The 22,273-nt window shown below is 45.1% G+C and overlaps 1 protein-coding gene across 1 annotated transcript in view; it reads left to right on the forward strand.

Annotated features, from left to right (window-relative positions):
- The window catches only part of UVRAG (UV radiation resistance associated), a gene marked incomplete at its 5' end in the record, with an annotated part of 68,956 nt that overhangs the window by 11,254 nt on the left and 35,429 nt on the right, over positions 1-22,273 (forward strand). The window contains 4 exons of the mRNA XM_088461092.1: positions 16,914-17,019; positions 17,528-17,654; positions 20,643-20,727; positions 20,817-20,904. Coding sequence (XP_088317218.1) covers positions 16,914-17,019; positions 17,528-17,654; positions 20,643-20,727; positions 20,817-20,904 — 406 coding nt within the window. The remainder of the gene's footprint in view (positions 1-16,913; positions 17,020-17,527; positions 17,655-20,642; positions 20,728-20,816; positions 20,905-22,273) is intronic.

Below are 22,273 nucleotides of genomic sequence, written 5' to 3' on the forward strand. Positions count from 1 at the left end.
AACTTAATAAGTTGAAATACAGTGGACCCTATGGCTAAGCAGTTGGTCAGCCTCCTTCAGTAGGGCGGCACTCTATACAAATCTCTGGCCCTCATTCAGAGCCGCACGTTAACAACAGTACGCTCGTTGCGTTCCGATGTTGACTAACCGCGCATGCGTCGGTGTTACACTGCGCATGTGCGTACGGCAGATTGCGAGCTTTTTTTCTCTCGTTCCTAAAATAGCGTACAGGAAGTGACATGTCAAATGTGATTGACAGAACAGGGCGTTTTTGGGTGTTGACGGGGGTGGAGATGAAAAAACGCAGGCGTGGCGAGGCGTTTTTGGGGCGTACATACATTAGCAGATGCGAACGTCAAATGTGTTTGGACCGTCTCATACGTCACTGGAACATCCGCTTTCCCTTCAAAATGCTCGCACAGCTTAGGGTCTGGATTACTCGACCACATTGGCGATGGCCTTCTCCTCCGTCCCGGGACTCAACGATGGTGTTGCGATTAATCGCGGCTGGTCAGTAAAGTAATTAGTGTTGGATTGAAACCCGGCTTGGTATGTGTTTGGAAAGCAGTTTATTGGGATAGCACAAAAGCGTACGCAGGTGGAAATCAGAGCTGCTAATGTCATGATTACACAATCAATTAGCGTACATTTTGGGTGTTTTATTTTGGCCACAATTTGGTGGTTATGGCCTATTGTAACAATAATGTCATCATGTTTTAATTAGCTCCCCTTTTTTTTGGTTTACTGTGGAATTTGCATCGCTATGTGATTTTTTAAACGTTCCTTAAAGAGACCTTTTTTTTTTTTTTAAGAGGGTCAGTTTTTGCCTTTAGGGCCAGGATTAAATGTAACCCATTTGTACAATAATGTCACAATACAATGTCAGTTTTTTGTTTTAAATTTATTGTTTAAACACAAACAAATTGGCCTAATATTTTGTTGCCTTTTTTTGTGGCAAAGATATTTGTTAATAAAAAAAAAAAAACCATAACTGGTAACATAAACGTAAATACCAAAATTTAAAAACATTTCACAAGAAAGGAGAGGGAAGTTTTGACCAGAAAGGAATATGAGCCAAGCACAGAAGGAGTGTGGGAAAAGTCGCCATTGCTGTCACCGTTTTCTCGGCCGTTTGGCTGGGTGAGGGTGGGCGCCAGACCGGGTCCGGGATGCCATCGGGCTGGCCTGTCCCGAGGCAGATGTTGTGGCCTCTGGACTAGGCACAGGGCTAGGCACATTTGGAGGATTGGCTGATGTTGTGCCAGAGGTGGAGGATCCGGATGTTCCGGCAGGAAGGGAGGTCGGCTCCACCATGTGCTGGCGAACGAGCTGCTCCAGGGCATCGGCGATGCGGATGTTGGCCCTGGTATTTTCCGCCAGGGCCTGAGCAATGGTCACGTTGGCCGCAGCATTTTGCTCCAGGGCCTCAGCCACCCGTATCAGACTGGCGTCCATCCTCTGCAGAATCTCCGTATGGCAATCCGATTTAAAATTGAGTTTTGTGAGGAGGCCCACTGCCTGCGAGGGGGCACGCCCTGGACTGGCTTCTGCAGGGTCCTCAGCCGGATGTACTGGTTCCTCCCCTGCAGAGCCAGCAGAAATTCTGCGGCCAAGGCTCCCCTCTGGAGCAGACTCATCCGCCTCTGTCTCTGTTAGGAAAATTGCAAAAAGACTCACATTAGAATCTACATATTGGCACAATAGCATTTCAGAGTTGGTGACATCACAAGACTTACCTTGGCCAACATGAGGAGCCGCAAAGTCTGGCATGTCCGTATCCATGTTGGACACGCCAAACACCTCCACAGCCTGCACACACCCCTGTGCCAGCTCTTCTAAGTCTGTCAACTCCAATGACACAGGGGTGGGACCCCCACCTGTCCCCCTTGCATGCCTAGCCCTGTCGGCAAGTTTTTGCTTGAGACGATATTTGAAGTCTGCCCATCTGTGGAATGAAATTGGACCCATTATCCTTTTTTTTACAATGGGGTTTGTTTATAGGATGGGAAAGTGTTTACTTACCGCCGTTTGACATCCCGGGCTAGACGGACATAATCACCCACCCTATTGACAGCAACGGCGACCTCCTCCCACATTCTCCACTTCTGGCTTTGGCTCATATTCCTGGCTGCCTGGGGCAGGATGTCAACGCACTTCTGGATCAAAACCTCCATCTCCTTGCTTGTGAAATGTGGCTGCCTTTTTTTTTTGCCAGCTTTGGCGGGTTGACTGGGGCCAGCAGTCTCTTCCATGTCATCCTCCTCACCTATTTGGGTAAATATGCAGATTTAGCCACTTCACAACTTGCACAATATTATGTTTTAAAATACTCATTGAGACAAAATGCATGAAGGCCTTACCGCCGGATTTTTGGCCATTGTTTCCCTGGTCTGAAGCCATGTCTCTGCTTCCAGAATGAAATCATCCAGAAATTCAATGTGATTTCGTGACGTATTTATACATGCGTCCTTTGTTTGCGGCCGCATCATTGATTGTGCGTCCCTATGATTCATCCTTAATTTGTGCGGGAAAATAAACACTATTTATGGCTTGGTGTGTGTGGAGTCGAGGTTGCGTTGTTGGATTGTTGGCGGTTAAGTTGTTTGGATTTGGTTGTTTGCGGTTGGAGGATTTGGCAGAGTTGGTTTTTTGTTTGGTTTTGCTACAGTTGTTTTGTTTTTCCGTTAGCATTTTTTTGCTTTTTTCCACATCCTTTCCTGATTTGGTAAGTTTTGTGCAGTCTAATTTGTGGCCAATTGGTGTCTACTTCTGTTTTTTGGTTAGCTATTTTTTTTAACACTAATTTCATCTTTTTTAGTTTGTTTTGGCTTTCGGACCCAAAGACCTTTTTTTTGGAAATCTTATATATTCGAGTTGGGTAAGTCCATTTTTTTACTTGCATTTGCGAATTAATTACCGCATTTTTGACTGTTGGTGTAGTGACTTGCATTTGCGAACTAATTAACGCATTTTTGACTGTTGGTGTAGTGACTTGCATTTGCGAACTAATTAACGTATTTTTGACTGTTGGTGTAGTGACTTGCATTTGCGAACTAATTAACGCATTTTTGACTGTTGGTGTAGTGACTTGCATTTGCGAACTAATTAACGCATTTTTGACTGTTGGTGTAGTGACTTACATTTGCGAACTAATTAACGTATTTTTGACTGTTGGTGTAGTGACTTGCATTTGCGAACTAATTAACGCATTTTTGACTGTTGGTGTAGTGACTTGCATTTGCGAACTAATTAACGCATTTTTGACTGTTGGTGTAGTGACTTGCATTTGCGAACTAATTAACGCATTTTTGACTGTTGGTGTAGTGACTTGCATTTGCGACCTAATTAACGCATTTTTGACTGTTGGTGTAGTGACTTGCATTTGCGAACTAATTAACGCATTTTTGGCGGCTTATTCATCATGTAAACCAGTTTTGCTTTTCCCTTTTCCATTTTTGGGGGCCATTTGAACCCTATTTGACGTACGGTGTGCAATGTCGTTTTCCTCGATGGCCAAATGTGTGTTTCGCCTATTTTATGTGTTGGCTTGCAACAATTTGAACAACAAAAATTCACCCTCTAAATTTTTGATGTCTCATTTTTGGCTTTTTTACAGTTTATACGTATCATGACAATACCCCGGCATGTAAGCAGCTATGGATGGTATCAGAAAGCTAAGTTGTTTTTTGTTACTTTTGGGGTGGCTCAAAAGCCTTACATTATAAACTTTGAATTTCAGGTAGATCTGGGGCGCATTGTTCTGGCCCTGCTCCCGGAAGACGACCATCCTCAAACTCGTCCCAGGCGTAGGCATCGTAGGCATGCAAGGCCCCAGATATTTCGAACACGTGTCACCCTTTTTGGAATGCCCGATGATGAGGTTTTAAGACGCTACCGTCTACCTCCCAAAATCATCATAGACACTCTCTCATTAATAGAAAGTGATCTTGAGCGGCAAATTGACAGTCCAACAGCAATACCACCACTGACGCAATTTATGGCGGTGTTACATTTCTGTGCCTCAGGATCGTTTCAAACAACGGTGGGAATAGTGGCGGGCATCTCCCAATCCTCCTTTTCCCGGATCCTGAGGGCAGTGATGGAGGCACTTTTCAAGCACCTCCATCATTTTATTAAAATGCCTTTGGTAAAAATTGGCCTTGGCCACACTAAGGGCACCCATATCCAAATAGCTGGCTTCCCACACATCATAGGGGTTGTGGATGGTACTCACATACCACTTCAGCCTCCAGCACGGCTGGAGGCAATATTTAGAAACAGGAAACACTATCACTCCCTGAATGTAATGGTGGTATGTGATGCCTCCCTCCAGATCCTGTCCCTGAATGCTAAATTACCCGGAAGTGCTCATGACTCCTTCGTCATCCGGCAATCAGGGATATGGCAGAAATTAACCAACCTACAAGCTGGTGATGCGTGGCTTCTGGGTAAGTGGAGACCTTTAGTACATAACAATGTTAAGCTTGATACACAGTGTTCCTGATGTGGTCTATTTTTGTTCACAGGAGACAGTGGATACCCTTGCATGTCCTGGCTGCTCACTCCTTATTTGGCTCCCACACCAGGGCCACAAAGTGCGTATAATTCCGCACTTACAGCCACCAGGCAAGTGGTGGAGCGCTGTATCGGCCTTTTAAAAGGCCGATTCAGATGCCTCCACCGCTCTGGTGGCGAGCTCATGTATTTGCCGGATATGGTATCGAAAATTGTGGTCCTGTGTGGGATATTTCACAACATTGCCATAAGGAGTGGTGTCCCAATGCAGCCAGAGGATGCCTTACCTGAGGATGGCCCCCCCGAGGTTGGTCGGAGGTCAGTATGTGGGGGGGCCATACGCGATGATGTGGTGGCCAGATTTTTTAGGTAAGTTTTTACAAAACAACAGTGTTTATACCTAATGTGTTTGGGTTTGTTTGCGAACCTCTAATTTTTTGTTGTTTTTTTCACCATCTTCTGTTTGTTCACATAATCTTTGGCACTCCAACGCTCACTACTTCCTGCTACCCTTACCAAACCTGGATCTGGACATTTTGGGAATATATTATGGAACCCATATCACAACGCCATGTTTGTGGAATCATGTTGGCATGGTCCTTCGTCAACCAGTTCTTGATTTGTTGTTTTTGGTTTGTTTTTGTTTGGTATGTGTTGTATTTGAGATTATCACTGTGTGTTTTTTTTGAGAGTGACCACTTTGATTTATCAGTTATGTTGTGAATAAATGTTTGTAGAGTGAAATGTTCTTCCTTTTTTTGGACGTTACCAGCGAGTGTAACCAGGTTCACACACGGTACATTTGACTAAGGGGTAATCCAGTACTGTCGCTAGTTGAGCTAAAATGAAATATGTTTTCAGGTTCCAAACCCACACCAAAAGGAAGCCGGTACAATAATTTGGCTTTGTAAGATTGGCCTAAGCAGCTTGCACACCAACTAGGAACCTGTAAAATGTAGAAATATCTAATTGACACTACACCCAAAAAGGGAAATGACATTGTGACTGTTATGTGTTTCTTGTGGCTGTTTTACATACAAATACAAAACACAATCTTACTTTAAAAAAATGGAAATCCTTGCAGGAACAGTCTACTTATGTCAGGGTAAACAATCTTTGGGTTTGAAAAAACGAATTAGCCGGAACGTATGTTTGAAAAATACAATTTATTTTGAAAAAGAAAAACCACAAATAAAACTATTGGCGAAGGATGCCAGACAGACGGTCAAGGGCCACGAGCACCCCAATTATATGTTGGCGCATCTGGGCCACACAGTCTTGTACTTCTTGACGACGCCTCTGTTCCTCTGTGGGTGAGAAAAGTGTGTGGATTAATACAACAATAGGGAAACCACATTAAAAATTAAAAAAAACAACGAAATCACTCCAAAAAAAAAAAAAAAATGGGGGCTGCAAAAAATACAAGGCCTATGTACAAATTCCCCCAGGTGTGATATGTGTATGTTGAAATCAGCAGGAACAGGTAAAGGCAATCTGCTAAATCACCAAAAGTCGACCAAAAAACCCAGAATAAAGGAACGACACATGATTACATACAAACAGTTTGTGCTTAAAAAAAAAGGCTAAAGAAAAACATACCGGTTGACAAAACGGCAGCTCCGGAAGTCCCACCATCGTCCTCCTCGGAGGACCCTCCATTCCCCAAAGATCGGGGCGGGGCTATTACGGACTCCGGGGAGGGGGTAATTGGAAGAGGGGTGGTTGGAGGAGAGGGGGAAGTGGGACAGAGGGGAAGGAGGCCCGACATTTCCGGGAGAGGGTCTTGGAAGGCTGGGGAGGAGTGGGGAATAGGGGAATTATTGGGGGTGGAGTGTTGGCTGGGGGTTGGGGAGAGTGGGCGTGACCGCCGTCTGGCCGGACGGTGACGGCGTAGTCTTGGCTGTCCCCCTAAAAGATGTCAAACAAATTGTGGTAGGTTTCAGCACAAATCCTGGCCAAAAAACAATTTAAAATCACCCCCCACCAACAAAAAACATGCAAATATGAGGAGAATGAATAATTATGAAATAGAGGGAAAACATGGCCATGCAAATATGAGGAGAATGAATAATTATGAAATAGAGGGAAAACATGGCCATGCAAATATGAGGAGAATGAATAATTATGAAATAGAGGGAAAACATGGCCAGGCAAATATGAGAATGAATAAATAGGACAGACATGAAAACATGCACACACAGTTTGGGCCACAAAGACAAACATGAAAACCAAAATACATAAAACTTACTTTCTGAAATCTGCATGCGAAAGCATGCCAGCAAGCGGGGCGTTCGCCGTTGCAGGTCCGACCACCTGCGCTCCAGCTGGCCGATGTTGCGGCGTGAGCCGAAGGAGCGCAGGCGGGCCCGTGCCTCCGCATATGCGGAACGCTTCTGCCGGTTGGTGATGGGTGGAGGCTGGCTGGTGATACGTCTATCACCTCCGTTAGCACCAGCAGCTCGCGCTTGGTGAATGCGGAGGCTCTCATGATGGCAATGGTGTTTTTCCTAAAAATCATTTTTGATAAAGTGGCCAAAAAATTTCTGATTGGCTAATGTATTTGGGAAATTAACAGGAGCAATTCTATTGGTTAGTGTATGAGTCATGTGTTCGACAGGGCCAGAAATCTCTTGAGAGTTATGATAGGCTTGATGCAGTGACATGCGTAAGCAAATTTAAATAAAGAAATGAACCCCGGGAAATATGCGGGGATCCACAGCAATAGAACAATTGTTTAATTGTGGGTAACATGTTTTTTGAGCAATAAAAGCGAATGTTTCATCCGTACGTATTCTGCGGGAAAACACAAACACGGACAAGAGTAAAGTTTCTTGCATTGTGTTGAAAAAAACAAACAATTAAGCTAATTGATACATTGATTGGCATGATACGATTGATGGAGGTAGGCAGAATAAAGGAGCAGGTAATCGACATCTGACAAGGCCACTTCCTGTTTATACTTGTGCGTGCGTTCCTTTCAAGCCATTTCGGGGATGTACGCTCGCTATTTCGTACGCTCGTTAGTTAGAGGAGGGGTCGTCAGAGTTTAGGGAGGAATTTTAGATGCGAACGAAAATACGAGCGAGCCATTGAATTTAAATATTTTTGTACGTACGCCTAACGTACGTGCGCCCGCTTGGGAGTGGGTCTGAATGAGGGCCTCTGTTCCCTTATGTAATCTTTGTTCTATTAAGTGAGTTTTCAGCTCATCAATATCTGTGCAACTGAGTTTGTATGTCGTGCAGTGCTGTGCATCACCACAAGGTGGTGCAGTTGCCATTTTATTAAGTTTTCTGATGATGGATGAGCAAACCAATGGCCTCAAGTTTTTTTTTTTACTTCTCTAAATTAACTTTATATAGCACATTGTACTTTAGCTTACACTGCTGATATATATTCACATCTCCTCATTGTCCTCACCCTTCTCCTCCCGCAGCCTAACCGACTCGTCCCTCCCGCAGCCTAACCCTTCCCTCCCGCAGCCTAACCCTTCCCTCCCGCAGCCTAACCCTTCCCTCCCGCAGCCTAACCCTTCCCTCCCGCAGCCTAACGGCCCCTACACACAGAAATATATTCCGAACGATCTGACGGATCGGAACGATAAATCAGCAATATCATTCCGTGCGTATCACTATATCGTTCATTGCGCGCTCCCATGTGGGTCGTCAGTTGCTTCACCTGATCTTTCTGCATGTTCAAAAGATCAAGCGAAGCGACTGACGATCCCATGCAGCGATATGCGGGAGGGGGGCCGGCATATCAGGCGGCCGGGCACCGGATCGCTCCGTGTGTAGGGACCGCCTGATATGTCTGGATTGTGACCTTCATCATTCTGACCGGCGGGGTCCGGACTACATCCCATCCATATTGTACTGATAGCACACAGTAAGATTGTTAAACTCAAATACTGCACCCACAACCATCATTTCTATATGTTAACTACATTAGATGTCTAGGTCATTCTATTTATTAGACTGCTAAATTACTCCATTAAGTTAGTGATAACTGTCCCTATGTGCTGCTGTCACCGTTGTTCCTGAAGGAGATATAATTATTGTGGATCAGTCCATGCAGTGAGGGCAGTATTGTGTGTGTCTGTCTGTGTGCCTGTCTGTCTGTGTGTGTGCCTGTCTGTCTGTGTGTGTGCCTGTCTGTCTGTGTGTGTGCCTGTCTGTCTGTGTGTGTGCCTGTCTGTCTGTGTGTGTGCCTGTCTGTCTGTGTGTGTGCCTGTCTGTCTGTGTGTGTGCCTGTCTGTCTGTGTGTGTGCCTGTCTGTCTGCCTGCCTGCCTGTGTGTCTGCCTGCCTGCCTGTGTGCCTGTCTGCCTGCCTGCCTGTGTGCCTGTCTGCCTGCCTGCCTGTGTGCCTGTCTGCCTGCCTGCCTGTGTGCCTGTCTGCCTGCCTGCCTGTGTGCCTGTCTGCCTGCCTGCCTGTGTGCCTGTCTGCCTGCCTGCCTGTCTGTCTGTGTGCCTGCCTGTCTGTCTGCCTGCCTGTCTGCCTGTTTTTTTAAACCTGGTTTCAATTAAAACCTTGATATTTTGATATCTGTATTGTGAAGTGAAACCCTTAAGTCTGTTTGGATGTGTTGGGCTTCTAATACACAATTAGTGTATGATCTGCACATGACATTCAGTTACCTTTATTTCTACTTCAGGGTCCATAGGGCTCCACAGGGAGACAATGGGTGTAGGTGGTGGATAGGAGCACCGGACACCAAACTGTTAAGCTTTTGCAATCCCAGAATGCTTCGGTCCTTAACCCCCCCCCCCCCCCCATAGCCCACCCCTGACCCTGAGGCAGTCAGTTTTGCTTGGTGTCCGGCATTAAGCAGCCCACGCTTTTATTTTCGATATATTTTTTTAGACTGACCTCCGGACGCCTGTGCTGCCGCTCCATCACCCCTCCGAGACTCCAAACCTCTGCTTGGTACTCTAGATGGGGCTCCCGGGGACCTTGCTAGCGGGCCCCGTGGTTGGACCTCAGACTGCAGCCGAGACTCCAGGTAAGGCGGGTTACGTCTTTCCTCCGGTCTCAGGGGACAGACCGGAGGTACTGACGTGGACACCAGTCTGTCCGGGACTCCACTAGACCACCAGGGAATATATACTGGTGCTAGAGACCAGGGAACCGGTGGTTCAAAAATTAGCCAGGGGACGTCCACTCTACGTTATTGCAGCCCCAGCTCAGAGCGCCATTCCACCGCGGTCTTGCTGAGCTGATACTCCTCCTCCTCCTCCCAAGCTCCTCAGAGATCTCCGGCAGCTATTTTCTCTATGCAACAGCCACCGCTCTCTCTGGGAGTGCTGGGTCCTATCCCCATACATACTTCTCCTTGGAGCCAGGTTATGTAGCGTTATAGCCTACCAGCCCCTGTGGTCTGAGTAGTCGATTGCAGTGCCCTTTGCAGTTATATTGATTTCTGCGTTGTATGTGACTTAATGCTAGCTCTGTCTGTGTGTTTTCACTATACTGTCGGCTTATGCGTTTCCCTTTTTTTTTTTTTTTCACTATAACCCAACATTACCGGTGTGTAGAGGGTCCACTGTACTTCACATCTACTTGTATATACTTTGGTTGCACTCTGCTCAGTGCCATATTGTGTGCCATACTGTCCTGCAGCTATGTCTAGCAAGGGTAGCAAGCAAGCTGCTTTACCTATACTGCTCACTTGCAGATCCTGTGCAGCAGGCTTAACTGAGAAGGATTTAATTCAGGATGGGCTATATACAACTTGTAATAAAATACCAGGCCAATCGGCCCCTGCTCAGGAACCCCCCCTGGGCTTCCATTTCACAGGTGTTAGCTACAATTGCTGACAGACTAGCAGTCCCGGCAGTAATTCCCCCTATGGGGTTGCCACAGCAGGTGCAGGCGATACAGGTACCTCCTATGCCTCCTCCATGGGTAGACATACTCTCTAACTCAGTACAGAGTCTAGCGGCTACCTCCACTGTCTTTCAAAATATGTTTCTGTACTATCCTCAGTCTACACAACTCTCAGATTCTGAGGTGTGATCTGAAGAGGCAGGAGATGCAGATCTCTCTCACTGAGTCCCCCTCAGGGGAGGTGGAGCCTCAGTCCAAAATAAATGTACCTGCTTTAGTGCGGGCTGTCAGATCAATTCTTCAGCTAGAAGACGCTGAGCCCGCTCCAAAAACAAAACAGCCGCTGTTTAATAGACAGAGAAAGTGGTTTTAGCGGAGTTTCCTCACTCGGATCAGCTTTGTGAACTCATGAGCGAGGCTTGGAATACTCCCAGTAAAAAGTTTCAGCCTCCAAAACACCTGATTTCTTTTTACCCTTTTCCAGCAGCTGATTGCGCTAAATGGGAAGCTCCCCCAGCTGTTTATTCCCATGTCACACGTCTGATTAAAAGCTCTACTTTACCTATCCCTATGGTTTCCTCCTTAAAGGACACGATGGATAGGAAGATTGAAGCTCTTACCCTTCTCTGTCTGCTGTTACCCAGTCTTGTAAATGCCGTGAATAATACCCCTTTCAGACATCTCGAGATTCCGTGTCTGTCTGAAAGGTACCTACCCGGGAACACGTTCCCGGGTAGCCGCCCCTGCAATCGACCAGGGTTTTTCCCAGGACTTAAGTCCCGGGAAATTACCCTGCTTCTGTCTGAATGGTGCTACCCGGGAATTTACTACTCCCGGGCAGCACCAACCAGCTTTTACATGTAGTTGACAGCGCAGAGCGTCCTATAGGACGCTCAGCGTTGCTGCTTTGCGTTGGCTGCGCAGAGCGTCCTATAGGACGCTCAGCGCTGCTGCTCACCACCCTCAGCGCCGGCTGGCTGTGCCCCAGCGGGCCGCCCGCACTCCCGCTGGACCACCAGGGAATTAAAATCAATTTTAAAAAAATTATAAAAAAAAATCTGCATTATGATTGGCCGGCTTTCGGCTGCTGAATGATGACATCATCATCAGCCAGAGAGGGGATAGGCTAGGAGGAGCAGACATCAGAGAAGAGGCAGGTAAGGAGAAAAACCCTGCTCTTGTCTGAAAGGTGTCTACCTGGGAATTTCCCGGGTAGACACTAGTGTGAAAGGGGGGGTCTCGACCAAACACCCGGGAATTTGCACAGGAGAAATTCCCGGGTCAGAGCAGGAAATTTCCCGGGTTGTATATCTGAAAGGGGTATTAATGTTAGTAACCAAATTCTTTCATACATTCAAGTCTCCACAAGGTGGCAGTGGTGCGCTGCGTAGCTCTCAGCTACAGATTGTGTATTGGAATAATCCCAGCCACGGTGTTATCTGATAATAAGGAATGCAGAGCCCTCATTGAAGCATTGCCGCCTTGCTATTGGTGATTCAGACAGCACGGAAATGTCCTTTTAAATTAGCCTCATGACCTTTTTGTGAAGGAAAGTTTATGTTCGTGGATAATCCAAGCTGCGTGTTTTTTGTTTTGCTTTAGTCCTTGTTTGAAGAGCCTCCTAAGGGACAGCCCATACAGGCTGTCACTCACGTCTCATGTGTATTACATTTAGACTATCGCTGGATACGTTTGACAAGATGAATCTCTCCCTCTCAAAGACACTTAGACCTTTTAATAGGCCGGTATGGAAAGTCGTCGTCTAGGAATGCGCGGCTGGTTTTATCGTTCTCTGCAGATCCTTCAAAGGGATTTGAGAAGATAAATAGGGGGCACTTAATGCGCTAATTTGTAAGCAATTACTGGAAACCTCATTTCTTGCTCATTTTCTCCTGACGTTATTTACATTGTAAATGTTTAAAGACAGTAGAAGATTACACCGAGAGTCTGCTGTATGAAATGGGATATATATATTCTTAAATGTTTCATATTTGAGTCACAACTTCATGTATCGGAGACTGTTTGCCATGAATTCTGAAGTAAAAGAACTACCTCTAAATTTAGTTTTAGCTCCTTGATAATCCCCCCCCCCCCCCCCCCCCCCCCACACACACACATACACGCCTAGGGGTGCTAAAGGGCTTATTCACAGTCAGTTCTGATTCCTTGGGTTTCTTCTGCATCTTTTATTCAATCTGTTGCCATTTCGTTCTGTTTTTTTCCTTCTGCATTTTATCCCTTTAGACAGAATTGTTTCTTTATATTACCTTGGGTGCGTCACAGAATGGCTCTGTGGAATCCGTTCTATGCAGTGGTGAAGAGCAGAGCTGCGCCACGTCATGTCCACAAATTACGCCACTCTGTATAGAACACAAACGCCTAGGTGAAAAGTATTCAGTTAAAACAGATGGAGATGGGGGTGTACAAGCTCAGCCAAATGTTTGTAGGTAGAGCACCTTTCTGAGTCTTTACCATCAGAGGAGGTCATTCACGTGGGATTGTCACGTAATGAAATATTTAAAGTAGGGATGTGCAGGCTCGGTTTTACTCGGATTTACTCGGTTCTTATCGCCACTTTACCGCAAATTCGGATTTATTATATTGGCTACCCAAAACACATGATAGGCGATAGCCAATAAAATGCCGTTTAAAGATCCGAGTAAATCCGAGTAAAACCGAACCCGCTCACCCCTAATTTAAAGGGCCTGTAGACTTGGTCTACGTACTGATCCAATGTGACAAGGTTTCCTGTAAGAGCGCGCCCCTATATGTATATGTTTTTACACCCTCTTCCTTGTGTGTTGAGATTATTTTTTTAGCTAGTGGTTTTGTACCCGTCTTACCGTGGGTCTGTCCCCGTCCCGCACATTGCCCGTGGCGGGTTCTCACCAGCAGCGGCAGACACTCTGGACTCTCGCTGCGCATAACAGACGTGACAGCAAATTATTATATAGATATTAGTTATTTATGTAATGTGTTTCCCTCTGTAGTGCTCTGAGCACGTTATGCTGTCTGGAAAGTACTAATAGACCTGATACAAATTGCTGGCTTATTAATTCTCCATGTGCCTGACTAAAGCGTCATGTGCCAAAGTCCTGCTTTTAAAATGAAATGTCTTTATATGACTTGTGTTCTGTGCGTTATCCGGCGCGCGATAATCATAGTGCGGGAATGTTAATTGTTATAACTAATGCGTATCCCTAAGAATGTGTTAGATTTTTATTTATTGTGTGTGGACGTCCAGTTGTATATGGTGACGCAGTATTGAGAATGCTGTAATATGCTGGTAGGATATGCAGGAGTAAGGTTTTGTTGCATTTGCTGCCCCTAGTGGACAACTGAACTATAGGAAATACAGTATTTGCATTTTTCCCGCGGTCAGGATGAAGACGGTCAGAATACAGACAGCTGCATCCTGACAGAATCCTAACAGAATTTGGTAACTATCCTAACGCCCATCCAACCCACCTTTCCTGCAGCCAAACCCTAACCCTCCTGCCGTCTAAACCTAACCCTCCCCTCCTGCCGTCTAAGCCTGACCCCCTCCCCTCCTGCCGTCTAAGCCTGACCCCCTCCCCTCCTGCCGTCTAAGCCTGACCCCCTCCCCTCCTGCCGTCTAAGCCTGACCCCCTCCCCTCCTGCCGTCTAAGCCTGACCCCCTCCCCTCCTGCCGTCTAAGCCTGACCCCCTCCCCTCCTGCCGTCTAAGCCTGACCCCCTCCCCTCCTGCCGTCTAAGCCTGACCCCCTCCCCTCCTGCCGTCTAAGCCTGACCCCCTCCCCTCCTGCCGTCTAAGCCTGACCCCCTCCCCTCCTGCCGTCTAAGCCTAAACCTAAACCCCCTCGGCAAATCAGTGCCGCTTATCAGTGTACAGTCTGTACATAGCTTGTTTAGCCAATGCGTGTCTGCAAAAGTATCATTTACTAATCTGAGCCCCTCCCCCTCTGCCTAACTTGCAATGGTGCTCCCCTCATACGGCCCCCCACGCCGAGAGGAAATTCTGCACTGTCCCCTGGTGGAGTAGAGTAAAGATGGGCTTTGTGTCTCAGCCAGCTACACATTAATTATTTTTGTAAAGTGCTAAGTATGGAATTCCATCTGAATCCCTGTAATAACACGGCCCCGTCTCACGTTTGTGTCAGCGCAGGAAGTCACACGTGTTGCTTGTACACGAGAGGAGCGGTTTCCTCCGTCAGTTAAGCATGCATTGCCGGAGGCTTGTTTCTTAGACACTGGCTCTACGTTCCTTCCTGACTGACTGCCTGTCACTGATGCAATCATTATTAATACCCTGAGATGGTTTCTCTAAGCCCCCCGGCCCTTCGCAGGAGATCCCCCCCTCTGTACAGCAAGTTGCTTCTTGATGGTTCCCTGCAATCTGATCTGGTTGAGTGGAGCTGCTGTAAGCATATGTTTCAGCTTGGTTCCTATGAAAGACGTGTCAGAGTACAATCTCAGTATCACTGTATAATCGTATTGTAACTTCCGCTCTTACTGCTCTTACCTTTTACACCGTCTGCAGCAGAAGCGAGTTAGACCTTCAGCAAATCCAGATAAAATGAAATAAAAAGTTATTACTGGACATTAAAGCTGATATAACTGCCCTGTTTACATTGATGCCTGTCTATCCCTCCCTGTGCTCAGCGGTTTCTCCTATAAAACGGCTTCAGGAGATGGAGATCGTCTTTTATCGATTTTTAAAGGTCTAAAAGAGAGACTTTGGGGGGACAGGGAGGGGGAGATATTGGACCAGTCTGTAGCCAATGTCTATGCACTGATCCAATGGAAAAGGCTTCCTGTAAGAGAGCACCCCTATATGTGCACCCTCTTTCTTGTTGTGTGACATCGCTCTTCTGTTACAATTAACTTCTCCACCGTACAAAGTGGCGACCAATCAGCTTCTCGCTAGTATTTTAAATGCTGTCTAGACTCTGGTATATGGGAAACTTCTCCACTCTTCAGTGTAATTAGAACGATGCTTATTTCGGGTTTTGTGAATGTATGATTGTCATATACACTGGTGGGCAAAATTGACGACACTTTTTGAAATTTTAATGTTTTTCAACTTCGAATGCTTATAAAACTGTTACACTTCACGCAGTTTAATGATATCAAATGATAGGAAATGTAATGCTGAATTCAACACAATAAACAGAGGTCAAATATTTGCAGTACAAGGGAAGTTATGCAGTGAAAACAACACTAAGGGTGAAAATCCCTGTGTACTTGTGATGTTCCTGTCCTATCAGTATTTGGCTGGGTATCCTTTATTTTTCAAGACGGCAGCACAGCGAAGTGGCATTGAGCCAACCAATGTTTGGAGCTCTTCCTTCTTTATTATGTGGTGCCATGAGACAATTATAGCCTCAATTAACTGTCTTTTATTGGATGGACTCCTCAGATGTACCAGTTTTGTTTTGTTTTTTTTCAAACGGAACCACAAAAGTTCTATGGGGTTCAGGTCTGGGATGTTTCCTGGCCCTCCCAGCACCTGTATGTCATTCTCCGTGAACCACTGTTCGCATATCTTTGTTGCTGCGGACATTAGGAGTGAACCGAGGCCCTGATTCAGAGCCGGATTTTAGAGCGGCCAGGAAGATGGGCGCGATGGTCAAGACCATCGGGCTTGCGACGAGACCCTTGTGGTATGGTCTCGTGGCTGCAAGCCCCAGAGAGATTTCTGCTCTAACAGAGCCGAAATCTCTCCCACTGACATCACTCGTGATGTCAGTGGGGCCGCCCCCAAACGGAGGCGTTCACATGGGAACGCCTCCTTTCGGGCAGTCACTCCCCCGGCCCGCCCACCAAAGGGGGCGTGCTGTCACTCAACATCGACAGCACGCCCCCTTTGGTATGAGACCTGGAGCGACGGTTTGCCCGTCGCTATCCGGGACTCGCGAATGCGCACGACGGAGCCGGGTATATATATAAGTGTGTGTATATATGTATATATATATATATATATATATATATATGGTATGATATGAAGAAAGTATTGCAATAGAATCTCTTTACAATGTTGTTTCTTCACCATCGCAGTTCATCTTTTCATCTCAGACTGAACTACACTTACCCAGGTACCGCTCCCCTATAATCACAGGGACAGATTAGATTCATGTCACCTTACAAGAAATGCAGAGGGGGGGGGTGCACTTATTGTGTGTTCTTATTTGTTCTCTCTACCCCTTATAGTAACTGAGCTATGGATACACTTGTTTCAGGCTTTCTATTCCCACAGCTGAAATGCCGAAGTCTTGTCTGTTACTAAATGTCATGTAGACAATAAGTACAAACTTGCTTCCGAGAAAGTAAACGCCGTCTTTCATTATCGTTTAGGTGACTCTTTTTTACGATCTGCCTATTGATGGCTTTTTAGATAGTAGAGAACATTTCTCAGTACACTGTTACTTGATTTTTAAATTGTATTTCAGGAAAATCTAAATTCTATATTCTGTGTTTTAGAAAATATTTTACTTAGGTTATGGTGCTGTCCGTGTAAGTTTTTTTCCCTGTGATGAATGAAAAAAAAAATCAGCTCGCCTGGCGGTGACGAGTTACACGGATCCTCTCTTACAGGCTTCACCGGGCGCAGTGCGCTATCAAGCAAACCCAAGTCACTGTCCAGAAAATCGGAAAGGAGATAGAGGAGAAACTGCGCTTGTCGTCGTCCAGCAACGAGCTGGTAAGAATTTAATTTCCGCTCTGCGCAAAAGCTTTAGCATCAATCCAGTCTAGGAAAAACCCTGCGGCTATTTTGAATGGCGCCCATTTGGCGTCGACATTGGGTTAAATATTGTAACGGCCTTTTGAGTTTGTGCCCAGTATTCTGTATAGAACATCACCTGGGTCACCTCACCCCATGATTAAATGGCGTTCAACTGCTAGAGGTCTGTTCAGGGGGGGGGTCTGGATTCTATAGAAGCTTGTGAATAGCAACCCAAGCGATTGGGGTCCTAGTACCGAAATATAAATCTGTTCAAACCACTAACTTAATGTGTTTAATTATGACCGCAAGCGGTATGTAGGTGGGTTATCCTGTAAAGGACGCCAGGGAATGGCTGGTGGGGTGCAGTATACATTTTATTAGGAGCGACCTCATTCGCTTGCAGTCCGTTTTACCACTCCTAAGAACTTGATGATGTGGTAAAATCCCTAGTGATATATACCTGCGTATCATTGGTTCTCCTCAGAAGAAAGAGGGCGAGTGTTTACGGCTGAAAATACTGGTGCTCCAAGACGAGCTGGAGAGACAGAAGAAAGCTTTGCATCGGGAGATGGAGCTCTTGCATAAGGAACACAACGCGCTAAGCGTGAAACGTAAGTACATAGCCATCTCTGCTGTTGTCACTGGGAAGCTTAATCCACATCGGCCCAACGCAGTAGGGCAGCCATATTGTGTGCCCAGCCATTAGTCAGTCTGTCTATTCATTTGTACTCAATAAAGGCCCCTCCCTCTAGTCACCTGACACCTTTTTTGAGTGTCCCCGTCATGGAAGGCTCATAAGGCTGGTCCAGGGCTGAACCGTACATAATAACGTTTTGCGTATTGTGTGATATATGGCATGAGACTGAGGTGGTCTGTACAGGCTTTCTCTGCATCTCCTGACTGTTTTAAACAGTAATGGGGGGTACACACGGTTAGACTTCTCGACGGTCCGATAACGATCGTTATCTGACCGTCCTGCATGTGCTGGATCGAACATCCAGCACATGCAGCAACCCCCCAACTACTATAACGATCGCGGGTCCCTATAGTAAACAGGCTAACATGGTCGATATCGTTATCCGCCATTCATACCCGCGCATCGACCATCATTTGGTCGTTTGAGGGGGCCGTAAACTTGAAGATTTGAACAATTTGACGATTCGCTTTAGTTTAAATCGGCAAGTTTATCTGACCGTGTATGCGCACCATAAGAATGAAAAGTATACAACTGAGAGGAACTGGGAAAATGATCCATTTTTTTTTCAACAATATCTTTATGAATACGATTTATTCGCTGGGTTCAGATTATCAGTAAAGCTGCATACACACACACCGATTTTTTGAACGATTATCGTTAAACAATATATTTTAACGATAATCGTTTAAAAAAATCGTTCACTTTCTGAGTCAAACGATGAATGATTATCGTTCATGCGCGTTCACGTTTGTAGTTTGTAGTTCAGTCAGACTTGTCAACTGAACGATTTTTATTAAGGGAATATGCAAAAATCGTTTGTACTTCAAAAAAATCGTTCATTACACTTTAAAAAATCTGACAGATAATCTGACAGAAAATCGTTCATAAAATCGTTGGTAACAAAATCATATGTGTGTGTGTATGCAGCTTAATAGGTGTTTAATGGTCTCAAGGTGCATACACAAATGATTTTTTGAACGATTATCGTTAACGATATCGTTTGTCGTTCAATCGTTGAAGAAATAGTTCACTTTCCAAGTTAAAACGAACGATTATCGTTCAAGCGCGTTCACGTTTGTAGTTCAGTCAGACTGACCAACTCAACGATTTTCATTAAGGGAATATGCAAAAATCATTTGTAGTTCAAAAAAATCGTTCATTACACTTTAAAAAAATCTGACAGATAATCTGACAAAAAAATCGTTGGTAACAAAATCGTTGTGTGTGTGTGTATGCAGCTTCAGTTTCATCAGCCACTGCCAAGCCAGCTGGTATAAATAGAGCTGTTTTAGCCTCTTACCTTGGTTTATGTGGCTCTGTCCCACTGTTTATCCTTTTCAGTTATGATCTTATTCATGACATTCTGTACTTGTTCTCCTGTGTTAGTAAGTTTCATGTCTAAGTAGCCTGCAGTGTTTTTCAGTGTCCACGTTCCCAGCCGCCTGGGGTTCTGACACATTGATGGAACAATAGGATGAGTGTAAGGCCAGTGTTACAGGAGTGACAGTGCATTGTACAGGGCCGCTATAGGTTCTGCTACACAACTGATTAATGTCAGGCGGTCAGATTTGCTGTACCCCCTCCCCTATAATGCTTACTTTAGTTCCAAAGTACATACATGCAGCACTTTTATTTGTTACAACTTAAGTTTGCATATCAGCCCATTGTGTCTGTGATATCTTGTATCATTACAAATGACTGTAGAATCTTATTAATTTATTTTTATTAACCTGTTCTTCACGGGTCCCCAACTTCCACCCCCAGCTGTGGACCCCTGCTTTCCCAGTCGCCGGGTGCATTTTCCTCTATAGGCTGTCCTGCTCTGCTTTTCCATGCAGCGGGAGCCATTAGTGGGGGAGAGACAGGGCAGTCCATCGCCGATTTATTTTTTACATATTTAATTAAAAGTATACTAAAACCATTACAAGTGAATTACAAAATGTCTAAAATCGGGTGACCAGGCATACTGTTATTTCTGCTGGACGCACCAAATCCAGAGTTTTAGGATTGTCCTGTAAACGGAAATTTGTAATGAAAATAAAACCAAACTGAGCGCCTCGGGGAAAGCGGCAAAGGCCCTTAGGCTGGGTGCACACTACAACGATATCTGCACGATTTGTCGTTTCCAGGCATATTGGAACGACATACGGTGCAGTGCTCCCATGGGTCGTACACAATATCTTTTGGTTGGGCGTGCTGCACGGCCAATCAGAAGATATCGCGTACGAGGTGGTGCAGTTTAATGAAGAACGAGTATCGTTCCATAGTTCATTATATTGCACAGTGTGTACGGGCAATCGCGGACGGTACGAGACTGGGAATCTGTCCCGATTGCCCGTCGCTGTAGTGTGTACCAGGCCTAAGTCTAAGCAATTTTTTGGTTAATACTAACCGTGCAACTGTATTGACAGTTTTTCCTGACGGAACACAATACTGTGCGAGCTGGAAGTCATTACCGCTGACTCTGGTGTGTGTGTTTGGGTTGTTTTCATTAAACCGTGGCCTGTAAATTTCCCCATAGCGTGATAATTCAATGCGTTTTTTTTCTCTCTGAATATTTGAATGAAATGCCATCTGTTGAAACATCTTTTTTACTTAAGTGAACTTTGCTTTCAAGAGAACACACATCTGACACTTTGTTCTACGCCCCCCTCCCGCTTTTTTTTTTGGCTCTTCCATCAAAAGACCATTACCGCTGACCATAAAGCCCTGCCTTCCGTAGACAGCTGGTCCGGCAGCAACGGACACAGGCAAAAATGAAACCCAGCTACACATATTGTCTCCCAAGTTGCTGAATGCAAAAATTTCTTATAAAACCACCGTTGTAAAAACTCACTTTCTGTACCGGTAATTTAAGAACTTTTTTTTTTCTTTTTGTTTCCCCTCCCCCCATCCATTTAAGGTAATAAGTTTAACGTGCAGCGCGAGAAGTTGCAGAAAAAGAGCGAATCTCTGAATGAGCTGAGGAAAGAGTGTACAGCGAAGAGGTAAGTGCATGCCCATGTCCCTAGTCCCTGCCGTTATCACCTGGCCCGGGAATTGGTAGAGTAAGCTGCTGCTTTCTGTGCTTTGTCAGGGAACTCTTCCTAAAGACCAACGCTCAGCTGACCATTCGCTGCCGCCAGTTACTGTCTGAGCTTTCTTACATTTACCCAGTGGATGCGGTGAGTAGTGATCTAGACGATTTAAGCCAATCAACTGCTGAGACTGTTTAATAATGAGTTTGACAGAGTGAGCCGGGGAGGAGGATTTTTAAAAACAAACAAAACTAAAAACAATGCAAATTGGTTGCTTAAAAACACTATATAGACTATACCTGCTGCTCGCTAAAGCTGTATATAGACTATACCTGCTGCTCGCTAAAGCTGTATATAGACTATACCTGCTGCTCGCTAAAGCTGTATATAGACTATACCTGCTGCTCGCTAAAGCTGTATATATATATATATATATATATATAGACTATACCTGCTGCTCGCTAAAGCTGTATATATATATATATATATATATATATAGACTATACCTGCTGCTCGCTAAAGCTATATATATATATATATATATAGACTATACCTGCTGCTCGCTAAAGCTATATATATATATATATATATATATATATATATATATATATATATATAGAGAGAGAGAGACACTATACCTGCTACTTGCTAAAGCTGTATATAGACTGTACCCGCTGCTAGCTAAAGCTGTATATATAGACTATACCTGCTGCTCACTAAAGCTGTATATATAGACTATACCTGCTGCTCACTAAGGCTGTATATAGACTATACCTGCTGCTCGCTAAAGCTGTATATAGAGACTATACCTGATGCTTGCTAAAGCTGTATAGAGACTGCACCTGATGCTTGCTAAAGCTGTATAGAGACTGCACCTGCTACTCGCTAAAGCTGTGTAGACTGTACCCACTGCTTGCTAAAGCTGTATATAGACTATACTACTGCTCGCTAAAGCTGTATATAGACTATACTGCTGCTCGCTAAAGCTGTATATAGACTATACTGCTGCTCGCTAAAGCTGTATATAGACTATACTGCTGCTCGCTAAAGCTGTATATAGACTATACTGCTGCTCGCTAAAGCTGTATATAGACTAAACCTGCTGCTCGCTAAAGCTGTATATAGACTATACCTGCTGCTCGCTAAAGCTATGTGTAGACTATACCTGCTGCTCACTAAAGCTATGTGTAGACTATACTGCTGCTCGCTAAACCTGTATATAGAGACTATACCTGCTGCTCGCTAAAGCTGTATAGAGACTGCACCTGCTGCTCGCTAAAGCTGTATATAGAGACTATACCTGCTGCTTGCTAAAGCTGTATAGAGACACTACCTGCTACTTGCTAAAGCTGTATAGACTGTACCCACTGTTTGCTAAAGCTGTTTATAGAGACTATATCTGCTGCTTGCTAAAGCTGTATATAGACTATACCTGCTGCTTGCTAAAGCTGTATATAGACTATATTTGCTGCTTGCTAAAGCTGTATATAGAGACTTTACCTGCTGCTCGCTAAAG

This window comes from Taudactylus pleione, unplaced genomic scaffold, assembly GCF_031769625.1.
Source record: "Taudactylus pleione unplaced genomic scaffold, aTauple2 ptg001016l, whole genome shotgun sequence".
In the NCBI taxonomy this organism is placed as follows: Eukaryota; Metazoa; Chordata; class Amphibia; order Anura; family Myobatrachidae; genus Taudactylus; species Taudactylus pleione.